This window comes from Eublepharis macularius, chromosome 7, assembly GCF_028583425.1.
Source record: "Eublepharis macularius isolate TG4126 chromosome 7, MPM_Emac_v1.0, whole genome shotgun sequence".
Lineage (NCBI taxonomy): Eukaryota > Metazoa > Chordata > Lepidosauria > Squamata > Eublepharidae > Eublepharis > Eublepharis macularius.
In genome coordinates this window covers 82,667,960-82,682,098 of record NC_072796.1, presented here as the reverse complement: position 1 = coordinate 82,682,098, position 14,139 = coordinate 82,667,960, and the positions used below count along the sequence as shown (strand labels likewise).

Genomic DNA, 14,139 nt, shown 5'->3' with positions numbered 1-14,139 from the left:
TGTATGGCATTATGCCCTGCTGAGTTCCCTCCCCATACCCCATACCCCACCTTCTCAAGACTCCACTACCTAATTCTCTAGGGATTTCTGAACCCGAAGCCAGCAACCTCCTTTTGTACTTGCATTTTCAGAGTACTGAGAATTTAACCTTCATTTTGCTATTTTGTAAATGTTGTAAAGGAATTATGGAAGCACTTTTAACTGTTATTTAGCTATTATTATTCTGAACACATGTAAAGCAAGGCAGATACTGCTTCCTCTGTCGATGCAAATTAAAAATGAGTCAAGATCTCAGTTGACAAAGCTCCCTAAGGACACTCAATGTCAGAAAATTTAAACTAAGCTATTATGTTTTTAATCTGTGAAGAAAACAGAAGAAAGTGCCAGCTCTGCATAATCACTGGACATTTTTTAAAGTAAAACAATCTTGCCGATCATCTGACATCTTCTAAAAATGATTAAAATGGATTTTCAGCATGATCTTCTAAAAGGGTTTGCAAAAAGATAGTCTGGTACAATTTATTCATTTTGATGTCACTCTGTTTCTTGTCCTATTGAGCTCATGCTTGTATTACTGACAAGTATTTCTGCTAGTTAGCAGGAGGATTCCTCTGGGAGAACCAGAGACTTTCTAGTATCTTTGCTTATCCTTCCCCCTTTTCAGGGCTAAATAAGAGCATGTATCTTCAGGGCAGGGGGATCTTTTGTACTTCCATTAGAAAAACCAATAATGTGTGTGTGTGTGGTGGGGGGTAACAATTTACCTTGGCAATCTTGATAATTTAATAATACTTGTATGTAGGAATGCTCATAGAAGATAACAGAGCTTTAAAAAGAGACATTTAAAAGAATAATTTAAGAATTAAAAAACATATTTTTGCAGAACAGAATAAAAAAACTTTTAAAAACACATAAATGTTGGTAATACCTAACTACAATTAAAGTATAACCTACTGTCAAGCTTTGGTTCAGAGGTGTTAATGGTCTGTGATGGGAGGGAGCTGAACAGCCAAGGGCTCCCTCTCAGCCCAAACACTGCCAGCTCTCTGGAACCCACAAGGAGCTGCTGTAGCACAGTGGTTTGGCTGTGAATCAGCAATCTACTGGTTTGAATCTCACTACTGCCATGAGCTCAGTAGGTGGCCTTGGGTGAGCCACTCCATTCAGCCCCAGCTCCCCAGCTGTATTGTGGAGATAATGATATCAGTAACTTGTTCACTGCTCTGAGTGAGGCACTAATCTGTCCAGAAGAGAGGTATATTATTATTATTATTATTATTATTATTATTATTATTATTATTATTATTATTCACTTTGTGGCGTTAACCATGTGAGGTGGGGTAGGCTGACAGGTGAGTCTGGCACTTGATCTCCTGGTGATTAGGCCACAGGGGTCTGAGGGGGAGTTTGGGTCATCAGTTTGGCAGGCGGGTCAGCCAATGCTCGGATCAGTGCCCTATGCGCACCTTTGCTCCCTGAGCTGTAATCTCAATAAAGTTGTGGCCTCTTTACCTCCAGCACTGTGTCTGTGTGTTTTTGTCGCCATGCCCCTTCCCCCCTCTCCTCCCCCACTTAGCACTCGTCTGCAAACATGAGGACATTTGGTCAGATATTTTGTAACTACATGGCTTGGGTTGATTAGTGTATTTCTTCTGTGGAATTAGGTATTTGTTGAGAATATAAGTAGTTTACTTATAATAAATTATATGGCTAAAACAAATTTTTAAAAAAGACTGAAATCCAATCCTGTCATGACACTATGGGATTCATGGGCTTTCCAGCATCTTTGCTTGTCCTTTCCCCGTACCAGGGCTAATAACAGCATGAGGGGAATTTAGATGGGTGAAAAGATGTGTGTATGTGTGTGCATGTGTGTGGGGGGGTGATTAACCCCCTTTCCTCCTCCATCACAGGTCTAACCTGCATCAGAGCCTCATGCTGCTAAACACAGCCTCAAATCTTAAAACTATTATAATATATTTAATAATCAAAATAAAATTTAATTAGATAAAATTAAATACGTTCCATGAGCTTTTCTGCTATTCCAGTGCCTTTGGATTAATTAGATACAACCCTGGAAAACAGGCATAGGCTTACTACTTACTGAGCAATTAGATAAAATGTTACCTTCAAACTTTTCCTTATATCTCCATCAATATAAAGAGACATACTTTTTGAAAATGAAACCTGAACCTTCAAAGAAAGTGACAACAGAGTTGCATTTACCTGTAACTGTTGTTCATTGAGGTCTTTCGCAGGCACACATGGGACTTTGCATGTACAGGCCTGCCAGCCGGAGGATTTCTTCAGCTTTTTCTCCTATAAAAGGGGGCACCCTCCTTTCAAGAGTGTCTGTGTGGCGATTTCTCACCAAAAACACCATGCGCTGGGCAGAGTGTGCCTCTGACCCTCAGTTTCTCCTTTGCTGCCGAACTCTCCAAGGTCAGAAGTGAAGAGCATACAGAAGGGCAGGAGGGAGGGTATGTGTGCCTCCACAGAAGACCTCAATAAACAACTGTTACAGATAAGTGCAACTCTGTTTTCATTGTCGGTCTTCCAGTGCAGTCCCACATGGGAGTTTAGCAAGCCATTTACCAGGAGGAGGGTTGACTCTTCACTGGAACAATGACTGCAAAACTGCCTGACCTACTGCTGCTTCTTTCCTGTTGAACATATGCAGGGCATAGTGCTTCACAAAGTTTCAGCATATGCCCACATTGCAGCTTTGCAGATCTTGTGTAATGGAACTCCTTTAAGGAGTACTGCTGATGTCACCTGTGACCTGGTGGCATGTCCATGAATATCTAGTGGACAAGGCAGGTCAGCAAGTTCATAACGTAACTTGATAGCCTGTACCACCCATAATAGAGGAGTTAAGTAAATCTTCCTTTTTCAAACCCACTGAAGCCAGGGCACAGGTACAAGGATTATCCTTTATCTCTCACCCATTTCTCAAACCTAGACCATTTTCTTGCATATGATAACCTTGTGTTAAGCTTCCTAGCATTTAACAACAACAACATTCGATTTATATACTGCCCTTCAGGACAACTTAATGCCCGCTCAGAGAGGTTTACAATGTCATTATTATCCCCACAACAAAGCACCCTGTGAGGTGGGTGGGGCTGAGAGAGCTCCAGAGAACTGTGACTAGCCCAAGGTCACCCAGCTGGCTTCAAGTGGAGGAGTGGGGACTCAAACCCGGCTCTCCAGATTAGAGTCCCGCGCTCTTAACCACTACACTAAACTGGCTCTTTAGTATGGCTTCTGCCACCTCATCAGGCAGGTTATCTAGTGAAGGATTAACCATATTGCTACAGTCAGCCTGAGAATATCATGGTACTTGACTTCCTTGTAAGATAGCAGATCTGGTATCATGGGAAAGAGAAGGTATTGCCCCTTGGTCATCCACAGTAGTCGTTGAAAGCATCATTGTCAAGGCCAAAAAGATGCTATTATAATACATGTGGTCTGTTCTGCTTGTATTTTCCCAACCACACACAATATCAGTGGGATAGGTGGGAACGCATAAAAACAGTGTCCTGACCATCTCATCTGAAAGGCATCCCATAGGGATTCTGGGTCCCATCCCCCTAGGCAGCAGAACATGCTGATTTCCCTTGTTGCAAGGAGGTCCCTCTCTGGAGATCCTTAGTTGGAAGATTGGCTGTATGTACTAATCTAAGATTGACAATTCATGAGTCCCGGATGCTGTACCCCTTTGCTTGTTGACATAGAACATAGTTGTATAATTGTGAATATTTGCACATTTTTGTTTTCTATCATATCTGCAAAGGAGATAAGTGAGTAACGAATAACTCATAGCTCCAAAACATTGATGTGTAGCTTTCTGTCTTCCCTCAGCCATATACTATGGACTTTAAGATGCTGGCAATGTGCTCCCCAACCCTCCAATGAAGCATCAGAGGTGACAGCAATGTCGACCAACCTGAAACCAAATTCAAAACCTCTGAGAAAGAAAGAATCGGAAAGCCACCATTTCAGCAACATTACAATTAATGTATAGTGTACTTTCTTGCTTGGGAATGCTGTTCTTAATTATGAACTGACAGAAACCAGAGTTATAGGCATCTCATATGCATTCTCACTAAGGATGTGACGGCTGTAGTTGCACCCTTAGCCTAACAGTGTCTGAATCCTTAATGCTAACTGAAATCTACAGATAAGGAAGGAATGCACCATAACCACAGAAATGCCACCAGAGGCTTTTTTTAACTTCCAAAACCAATGAATTGGTTTATTTATGTTAGATGGGGAAAGTCAGGTGAAGTCAGGGGTTGAAAATTTCTGAGATAAAATTCAACATATATAACTGTAATTGAGGTAAAAGTCAGAACATGAGCAAACTTCAGTTCTTATGCTCTTCACTGTTACTTAAGGTGTATGTTTTTAGGCTTTGGTTACCTTGTTTTCCCTCAAGCTCTTGAGTATACTTTCTCTTTAGTATTCTCTTTCTCTTCTGGGGTTAGGAAGGCTGGTACCCACTTTCTGGTACCCCAAGCCAGAGCTTTCCTTCAGTTGTTAACTGAATCTGAAAGTCTTCACAGGCAGTTTTCAACCACAACCAACCTGAAATCTCTTCTCTCAAGAGCTACATCCCTGTTTGACTAGGTGCGGGGGTGGGGGGAGAAATCCCCTTAGAAGATCTACCCCTTTCTTTGGCCTGTCTGGGAGTCTGCACCTACATCCTAAACCTCCTTGCCAACTTTCCGCAGTTCTCCTGTCAGTGGTAAACTGCTTTCCCTCAGAACTCCATCCATCAACTCTCCACACTGGGTCTCCCTCTGTGCTAGGACTGAACCAAGACCCTCCTCTCTCAGCTCTGGCTACCCAATCAGATGCCTTGGAGTCACTTGCCTCTCAAAGCTCTCTGATTCTGAGAGGGATTAACTCTTAACAGTCCTGCAAATGTGTTTGTATAACCCTTCCAGGCTTCTTTAAGACATGCAGACTGTCACATCTGTATCCTCCTTGCTCTCTCCAAGGGTAAGAATGCTCTATTTTGATCAGCACCTAATCACCTCCTTTTGAATAACTTGGGTATTGAGTGTGAATGACAATAAGGTCCAGGGGCCTGATGTTCAGACATAGATCTAACTGACTCTGTGTGGTACACATCTCCCTAATCAATGCCTGATGTTGGAGACCTGTCATGTTGGTACCAGGAAGGGCATTCATGCAGGCAACACTCCCAGTATACATTTCTCCAAACTCTCCAGTATAACAGATCCAAGGGGAGTTGTACAATCTTGCCTTCCTCTTCAAATGAGTAAGCTGACTTCAAATGATCTGAAGGCATCTGAGGGGTTTCCATCTCCTTCACAGTATCTACTTCAAGGTCAATGACGGGCCTCTGTTTAGGGCTCATCCTCTATTTTGAAATGCATCTTGACTTCAATCTTGCCTTCTTCCTGGGAGGTTTCAAGGCACCATGCACAGTCTCTCTTCATTCCAAGGATCTTGTCCAATTAGCAGCTGGATCTGGTGGAGTTGAGGAAGGAACTCTCCTGTTCTGCTCCAATGGATCCCTTGAGGATGACCTCTGATGGATCCAAGGGGAGGGTGTCAGATCTGAAGCTATCATAGCACTTACTACTGAGCTAGGCTTCAAGGCCGGATCTGAATATTCTGTTAGTGCAGAGATCTTTGCTGTTGGGATGTTCATTGTTGACCGTGTCCTTTCCCAAAGTACAGCCTTGGGTCTAGTAGCTTGTTCAGCTCGAGCCTTGGGGATGAAGACCTGGCAATACTTGCAGGAATTCGCATTGTGGTTTCCCCCCAGGGAGAGCGCATGCCCATCTGTCCTCATCATTTTTGTTGCACACTGAGTGCATTTTTAAATAAGGCTTTATCAGCCACGAGCAAGGCTTTTTTTTTGTATTTTGCTCGGTCTCTCTTTCTGACTCTTTACTCCAAGTGTAAATCTGCAGTGCAGATTGAAAAGACCAGCATGAAGAACGGAGAAGCTCCTACTGATGATTCTAACCATTCGGTGGCAAAGAAGGAACTGAGGGTCAGGGGGGCACACCCTACCCAGAGCATGGGTGTTTTCCTTGGGAAATTGCTGTGCAGACACTTTGGGAGGGGGCACCCCCTCTTATAGGAGAAAAAGCTGAAGTAAACTTCAAGCTGGTAGGCCTGTGCATGCGCAGTCCTATGTGGGACTACACAGAAAGACAGACAATGAACTAGAGGTTATCATTGAGAGGGCTAGACTTCCATGCACCCTTGGAGGTATGGTTTTACTCACAAAAAATATAGTGCACATAAATGGACCAAGGAACAGGGCAAGACAGAAGAAAAAAGCAGGAGAAAATAGGCTGGATCCTGTGGAAAACTTCCACTAATGGAGGGGAGGCATTTTCATCATTTTGCCTCCTCCCTTTGGCCACACTTCTGGCTCTCCCACCCCCATTCTGTGCCTGGTGGCCCCCTGTCCCCCAAAAGCAATGTTTCAGTCTGAGATAATTTTGGGCTGCAGTAGGAGACAAGGAAGTTATGTTCCACTGATGGAAATCCCTTTCTTCAGTGGAGATTTACTACGGGATCTAAACCAATTTGCTTATATTTAAATATTAATAAAATAAACAGGATTCCACTCCTGTAAAAGAACCCCCAAAATGTTTTCATTATTTTCAAAATAATGATCTACATGGAACTAAATGAAACATAAACAAGTTACATGTACATACAAATTAATTAATGTCACCTGAGGAGCCGGAGTTCTGCCAGGAGAGTAGGGTTCTGAGCTGCCTTCTCCGGAGTGGGCTGAGATGCCTGCTCATGTTCAAGTCGCAGCCTGTGAATCTCTTGTAAGATTTCTCTTACAGGGACAGAAGTAAAAAAGAGGCAATGAGACAGTTATTTTCACTGAATAAACTTTATACACTTAGCACCACGCCAGAGATAGAATATAATCCTTATTCAAAAGGCTGGAATCCAGGAGTCACATGGGAGTTTCATACACACAGTATGAGGCTCCCTTTCCAAAAACAACCAAAGGGGACTTAAGGAGTGCATTTTGATGTGGTTCAAGGATCTGTCATTGCATGCGCGCACACAAAAGACTATGGCCAAGTTATATCCAAATATTGTTATATAGAAAAAATTCTTAAAACTCAACTAAAATTCTTAAAACTCAATTTAGAAGTGATGGTTGTTGTGGGTTTTCCGGGCTGTATTGCCGTGGTCTTGGCATTGTAGTTCCTGACGTTTCGCCAGCAGCTGTGGCTGGCATCTTCAGAGGTGTAGCACCAAAAGACAGAGATCTCTCAGTGAGAGATCTCTGTCTTTTGGTGCTACACCTCTGAAGATGCCAGCCACAGCTGCTGGCGAAACGTCAGGAACTACAATGCCAAGACCACGGCAATACAGCCCGGAAAACCCACAACAACCATCGGTCTCCGGCCGTGAAAGCCTTCGACAATACATCAATTTAGAAGCTCTGTTTAAATGGACAAGATGATGCAGATAAGTTTAATTGAATGTTTGGTTATAAATAGGGTGTTAATAGGCTGTTAGGCAGGGACTATAATGATGGACACTGGGGTACAGGAACAATGGAAGTACTGAGGAGGTAAAGTAGAATATTTTGCAAATTGGGTTTTGGTGAGAGACCTGGGCATTTGGGGACAGGAGACAGCTGAGGAAGGAAGTCAGAAGGCTCCCTTCTGGTTATCTCCAATGTCAGCTGATGTTCTTTCTGAACAAGATAATCTCAACTGGTGTTTCTGTGTATCACATCCACTGATCACTGTGCTATCTCATTGGCTTTGTTTCTCTATAAGTGTAAATCCTATTTAGAGAGCTATTTTGTTATTTTGGGCTGTAAAGTTTTGCTTGCACTCATTAGCAAGCAGGTAGGTCAATGTCCTCCTTCCCAATAGGCCTCCCCTGCCAGTTCTTGCTGGCAGGCAGACTGGGATGTAGAGACTGGAGTGGAGGAGACAGAGCAGAATTTTATTCCCTGCCACAGTAACACATATACATGAAACCAGATAAGGCATGAATGATCTGCAATGAGGAAGCATGGCATCATCTCTCTAGGTGAGAAAGAACTGATTCAAGATTTGTAGAAAAGAGCAAGAGTCTAGTAGCACCTATAAGACTAACAAAATTTGAAGTAGGGTATGAACTTTCATGAGCTTCAGCTCACTTCTTTGTGGCTCATGAAAGCTCATACCCTACCACAAATTTTGTTCTTTTCTACTGCTACAGACAGACAAACACGGCTACCCATCTTGATTCAGGATTTATCAGTGATTTTAATTTCATGCAAAAGCAGCCACACCTTTCTACTCAATACCCTGCCCCCCGCCAAGCTATTATTATTCACTGTAGGGGGAAAGATGGGCCATCTTCCATGTTTTCAGTTCAGTTCAGAGTTTATTGTGTATAGCTAGGCTGTCAAAAAAGTACAAAAACTCCATTAGCTAAGATAAAAATTAGGTAAAATACAATTATATATACAATACTGATTTACCAAAATGTGAGGGAATTTCCATTAAAACAAACATTGATTAAAACTTGAAATTAATAAGAAAACTGCAAGTTCAAGTAATGCCCTCTTTCTTTGCTGCATTAGTCCTTATCTTCATCGCAGCAAAGGCAAAAAGTGAAACTTTATATAAAAAGTACACGTCAACATCAGAAAGCAAAAATTAGATTTTCTCCACGTCTGTATATAAGCTTAGACCAGATAAAAACCCTGCCAGAAACTTAGACCTGGGGTCAGAATATAAATGGCAAAAAAGAAAAAAATGAGGTAAATCATCTAGTGTATGAAATGCACAGATACAGATCCTTAGGGCTATAGGAGTTTGAGAATAACGTCCAGACAATATTGCCGAGGGCATGGATTGAAATTGCAATAGAGTAAAGGACACTCTAAGATTATGATTAGAGATGTTAACAAGATAAGGAGAGTGGGCGTGGTCAGATTTAATAAATTTGAACCACAATGCTGCTCTTGAATTTAGAATTTGGGAGCGACTTATCAATGCATCGGAGTTAAAAATCCAGTCCCTAAGTTGGGGATAGGTGGCCAGAGACCCTATAAGATCATCAGGGATAGAGTACCTTAAGAATATCTCATTAAGGTAAATAGAGCGCTGCGAGTTGTTGGCCATCAAAACACTGAAGGATTGTTGGCTAAGTGAAACTTGTCTAGGATTTTTATTCTTTACCCGATAAGGGAGGGGGTACCTGATTCCGCTCTCATAAAAGCAGCTGGAGACCCCCTGGGAAGAGCTAGGATACATCTTAACAAATGGTTCTGGATTATTTCTATACTAGATAGGTTTCCTTCTCTCCATTCCCAAACCAACTCCATAAAGGCGATGAATAGTTCATACATAAAGAATGTATGTGTGTGTATGTGTGTTTTAAAACACACTCAGTTTTGCGTGCTCAGTTGAGGGGAACTAATCTGTCTCCTGCTGCCCTTACTCCAACGCTTGCAGCATTTTTCTCTTCAATGTGTTTCAGAACAGGAAACAACCAGTTTGGGAGGATAATGATGAAATCAACTAAACAAAGCAAATTAAAAGTGTCCGTGTATTTGGCGAAAAGGTTCAGATGCTCTCCCATCCATGTGTTCTGTTTTTGTTTGAAAATAACGCCCTCTATCCACCTTCTTTTTTTGAATTTTTATTTGAAATTTAACGTTAACCAACATACAATTAAACACATAAACAATTACGAAGTGCTGTTACAACATTATATATAGTCATCATATTAGTCTGTTGACAGTATGCTTAGTACTTTGTTGTGCCATTCTTTATATCTCCTTAGCATTGTGAGTTCAGAGCGTCCTGAGCTTAGAGGAAAAGCCTAGTTTTAGAAATTTTTGATACGATGTTGTTATAACTTGCGAGTCGTTAGTAGAAAGAATTATTGCCATTTTTCTGTGAAATCTGTCAGTTTAGGGTAGTTTAATGAATGTTGTTTACTGTTTGTTATCTTTTCCATTGCCATGTGTTCCCATACTTTATTAAACCATGTATCTAAGCTAGGTGATTGGGGATATTTCCAACATGATGCTGTAGATGTTTTGGTGGCTACTAAAAGTGATGAGATCAGATCTTGTCTTATTTGAGGTAACAAGTGTTCTCGCCAAAGATCTAAAAAGATAAGTTCTGGTTTAAATGGTGTTTCATAATTTGTTATTAAAGCGATGCATTGTAATACTAGTTTCCAAAATGTCTCTAAATAAGTACATTGCCATCAACAGTGCACAAATGTACCTATTTTACCACATTTTTTCCAGCATAGTGGTGATTTATTTGATGTTATTCTAGACAGTTTTTGTGGAGTGAGGTACCAACGATGAATTATTTTATGTTTGTAAATTTGTGTTAATGACTAGAGAGCTAATTAACCTTGATACCCAGATTTTTTCCTATCCCTTTGTTGTTATTAAGGTATTACAGTCCTGCTGCCACTTCAAATACAATGATTCATTCTTTTTTCTATTTATTTGTATAAGTATGCTATATATTTTAGCTATTAAACCTTTCTGGATAAACTTTCCTGCTCCTAGTATTTCCTCAAACTTTGTCTTTGGTTCTTTCCTTATTTCTTTTATTTTGATCTGGTTCATGAAATCATACTTGAAGATAAATATACCATGGGATTGTTCGTTGTAATTTATTTTCTAATTCAAACTTTTCAAAGGTACCTTTTCCTGAGGATATATCATTTAGTTGTAAATCTGTTGATATTTTATTCGATACATATTTTACAAGGAATTTTTCATGAGAGGTCAACAGTGAGTAACGAGATACGTTTGGTAGTAACTTATATTTATAATTATCCCAAGTTCTAATGATACTATTAATAAAGATATTGTTTTTGCATTCCCTAGGTCTGCTTGTATTTTCAGACCATATTACTTCTTGTAATGTTTTTGGGAAGCAAAGTGATTGTAGCATAGTTATCCAATCCAGTTTTGCTTTATTTTGTAATATATGGACCACATTTGATAGTCTCGCTGCTGAATTATATAGCTTAATATCTGGATAGCTATAACCTCCATGCTGTTTTTTTCATTTTGATTGTAGCAAAAGCTATTCTTGGTTGCTAATATTGCCATAAAAATCTATTTAAAATGGATTGCCATTTTTAAAATAAATAAATTCAACAGGAAGTGTTCTAAAAAGAAAAATTAATTTAGGAAGTATAAAGAATTTAATTATATGATATCTTCATACCAAGCTAAGTTTAGCTTATTCCATCTATCAATATCTGTTTTTATTTCCTTGATTTTTTGAAGATGATTGATTTTAATTAATCTGTCTAGATTACTTGGAATAAGAGTTCCTAAATATGGTATTTGTGATGTAGCCCACTGGAATTTAAACTGTTGCTTAATTTGCTCTTTTTCCTGGTTACTAATGTTTAATGGTAAAATTTGTGATTTCAATTGGTTTATTCTTAATCTTGTTACCTGCCCAAATGAGGTCAGTGTGTTTTGTAATTCTTGTAGAGATATTAATGGGTGTTATACATACAATAACAAATCATCTGCAAATTTTGTTACCAATTGCTATCCCGCAAATTTGATTGTTTAGCCATATTGATTCAGCTAGAGGCGCCAAGGCTATTGCAAATAGGATTGGAGATAGGGGGCAACCTTGTCTTGTTCCCTTAGTAAGATTAATAATATCAGATGTTACACCATTCGTTCTTATTTTGGCCCATGGTTGCGAGTGTATAGATTCTATTGCCCGCAAAAACTTGCTCCCCAAATTCATGGTTTGTAGTAAAGTCTGCAAGTACGGTATTTCCAGTGAATCAAACGCCTTCTCTACATCTAATGAAAGAATGAGAGCCTCAGTCTGGTTATGCTTAGAATGTGATTTTATATTTAATGTTTTATAGAGGTTGTCTGTTAGATCTCTTTTAGGTATAAAGCCTACTTGATCTTGTTTTATATATTTTTCTATAAATAAATTGAGGCATTTAGCTAAAATTGACGTAAATATTTTATAGTCCACATTCAAAAGAGAAATTGGTCTATACGATCCTGGTTTCGATAGGTCTTTGCCTTGTTTAGGTATTATTATTATTGTAGCTGCAGACCATGATCTTGATAATGTGCCTGTCTCTAAGATGCTATTACATGTGTCTGCAATGGGCTTGGTTAGGATATCTGAATATCTTTTATAAAACTCAGAAGGGAATCCATCTGGTCCTGCAGCTTTATTACTCTTCAAGTTTTGTATTGCTTCCTTAACTTTTTGTATGATGATAGGATTTTCCATTATTTGCCTATGTTCTTCAGATAGTTTTTTGATTTCCTGTTTTTGTAGAAATTTTTCAATTTCTTTATGCCTGGTGAGTTAGATGTGTATATTTGCGAGTAAAATTCTTTGAAAGTCTGCGCTATTTCTTTTGGCCACTGTGTCTCACAGTGGCCAAAAAAACAGGTTTTGTGTGTATTTGTTCTTTAGTCAATTTATCTTTTATGTTCCAAGAGATATTACGAAGTGTTCTTGGGATTCTAAACCAATATTTTTGTTTCAAGAATAAGAGATTTCTTTGTATCTGGTCTGTTTCCATAATTTCCAATAATTTGCATTCATTTAAAAGTTGCTGGTATATCTTTTTCCCTCCTCTCTCTTCATGCAGTTGCTCAAGCTTTTGGTTGCTCATTTCTTTTTAATGTTTAAGTGCTTTTTTGGCTTTGTTTAGATATGGTTTTAATGATGTGATTTCCCCCCGTAGTACTGTTTTTAATGCATCCCAGACTATTTGAGAGGAGACAACATCTGTTTGATTTTTATTTAAATAATGAGAAATATACTTCCTTATTATATTAATATTACATGGACCAAAAGATTCTTACCTGTTTTTATTTTCAAGTTCTGCAATAAGTTGTCTTTGCTGCTTATTTGCATCAATAGAGAATGAAATGTCTGGAGCACCTCTTTGCTGCTGCTGTTGCTGTTGTTGTTGCTGTTGCTGCTGCTGCTGAAAGAGAGGGTGTCCATGTAATTAAAGTACTCAGTACATTCACTTTGTATAAATATATCTAATTGTTCAGTAAAAACCATAAAACAACATTGGCATAATGTAGCGGCAAACAATGAGAGTTGTAAAGTTCTTGGGTTCAAGTATCATTTTAGGTGAGACCTCATCTGGTGGTATTAGACTAGCCTCTGTGTGTGTGTGTGTTCCCCATTTTCAATGTGTACATTTTATTATTTATTTGTCCAACTTATATACCACCTCTCACCATGTCTGGTGCTCGAGGTGGTTTACAGCCAACATATAAAATACAAACATTAAAACAATATTAAAATAGAATACAGATATTAAAACCCAATAACATAGTAAAATACAAACATGAAAGACCTTGAACACTGAAGAAACACTATATACATGCTAAGAGTTACTGTTATTGCACAAAGTATAGTACAGCTGTATGGACAGTTTCTGCCATCGTAGATGAAATACTTGTGAATGTCAGAAGCAAAATGCATGTTGGCCTTTTATAAGTCAACATCAACAGTGGCTACATCTTTGCAGGGCTTTTTTCTGGGAAAAGAGGTGGTGGAACTCAGTGGGTTGCCAGCACAGGGGGCAACTCCTGGCGGAAGGTGGTGCCCCTGGTACCACATGTGCAAAGTGTGCACACGTTCCCGGGACCATGCAATGATATCACTTTGGGTCAGCTGGAACAAGGGGGTAGTTTATAAAAGTTTAAATCGCCCTTGGTGAAAATGGTCACATGGCCAGATAGAGGGGAGTTAAGATCTAAACTACCCTCTGTCTGGAGATCAGGGGGCGGGGCCACCAGCCATATGACCATTTTCAAGAGGTGCCGGAACTCCGTTCCACCTGAAAAAAAAGCCCTGCATCTTTGTAATATTTTTGGTTGCAGCACTTGTGTCATTTTTGCTGCAGCAACAGTGTTTATTTTTACTGCAACTTTTAGGAGGCACAGAAAAAAATTGGTGGGCAATGATTACTGGGCAAAGTTTCTAGACATACAAGATGGATGTCTCACAGAGGCAGACTAGGAGGCCAGGGAACCACAGGCTTCCTCATGATCCTTTCAAGTGTGCTCCATTGAACAGAAGCACCCTTGAGAGAGGTATTTCTGATAAAGGACTA

The 14,139-nt window shown here is 39.7% G+C and overlaps 1 protein-coding gene across 6 annotated transcripts in view; it reads right to left on the bottom strand.

The window, feature by feature from the left end:
- The window catches only part of DTNA (dystrobrevin alpha), a 236,753-nt gene that overhangs the window by 33,990 nt on the left and 188,624 nt on the right, over window positions 1-14,139 (bottom strand). For 5 of the 6 annotated variants that reach the window (XM_054984554.1, XM_054984556.1, XM_054984558.1 and 2 more), the window contains 2 exons: window positions 12,869-12,993; window positions 6,731-6,844 (listed from right to left, as the gene is read on the bottom strand). In XM_054984554.1, coding sequence (XP_054840529.1) covers window positions 6,731-6,844; window positions 12,869-12,993 — 239 coding nt within the window. The remainder of the gene's footprint in view (window positions 1-6,730; window positions 6,845-12,868; window positions 12,994-14,139) is intronic. The other variant, XM_054984555.1, reaches the window with a different exon arrangement.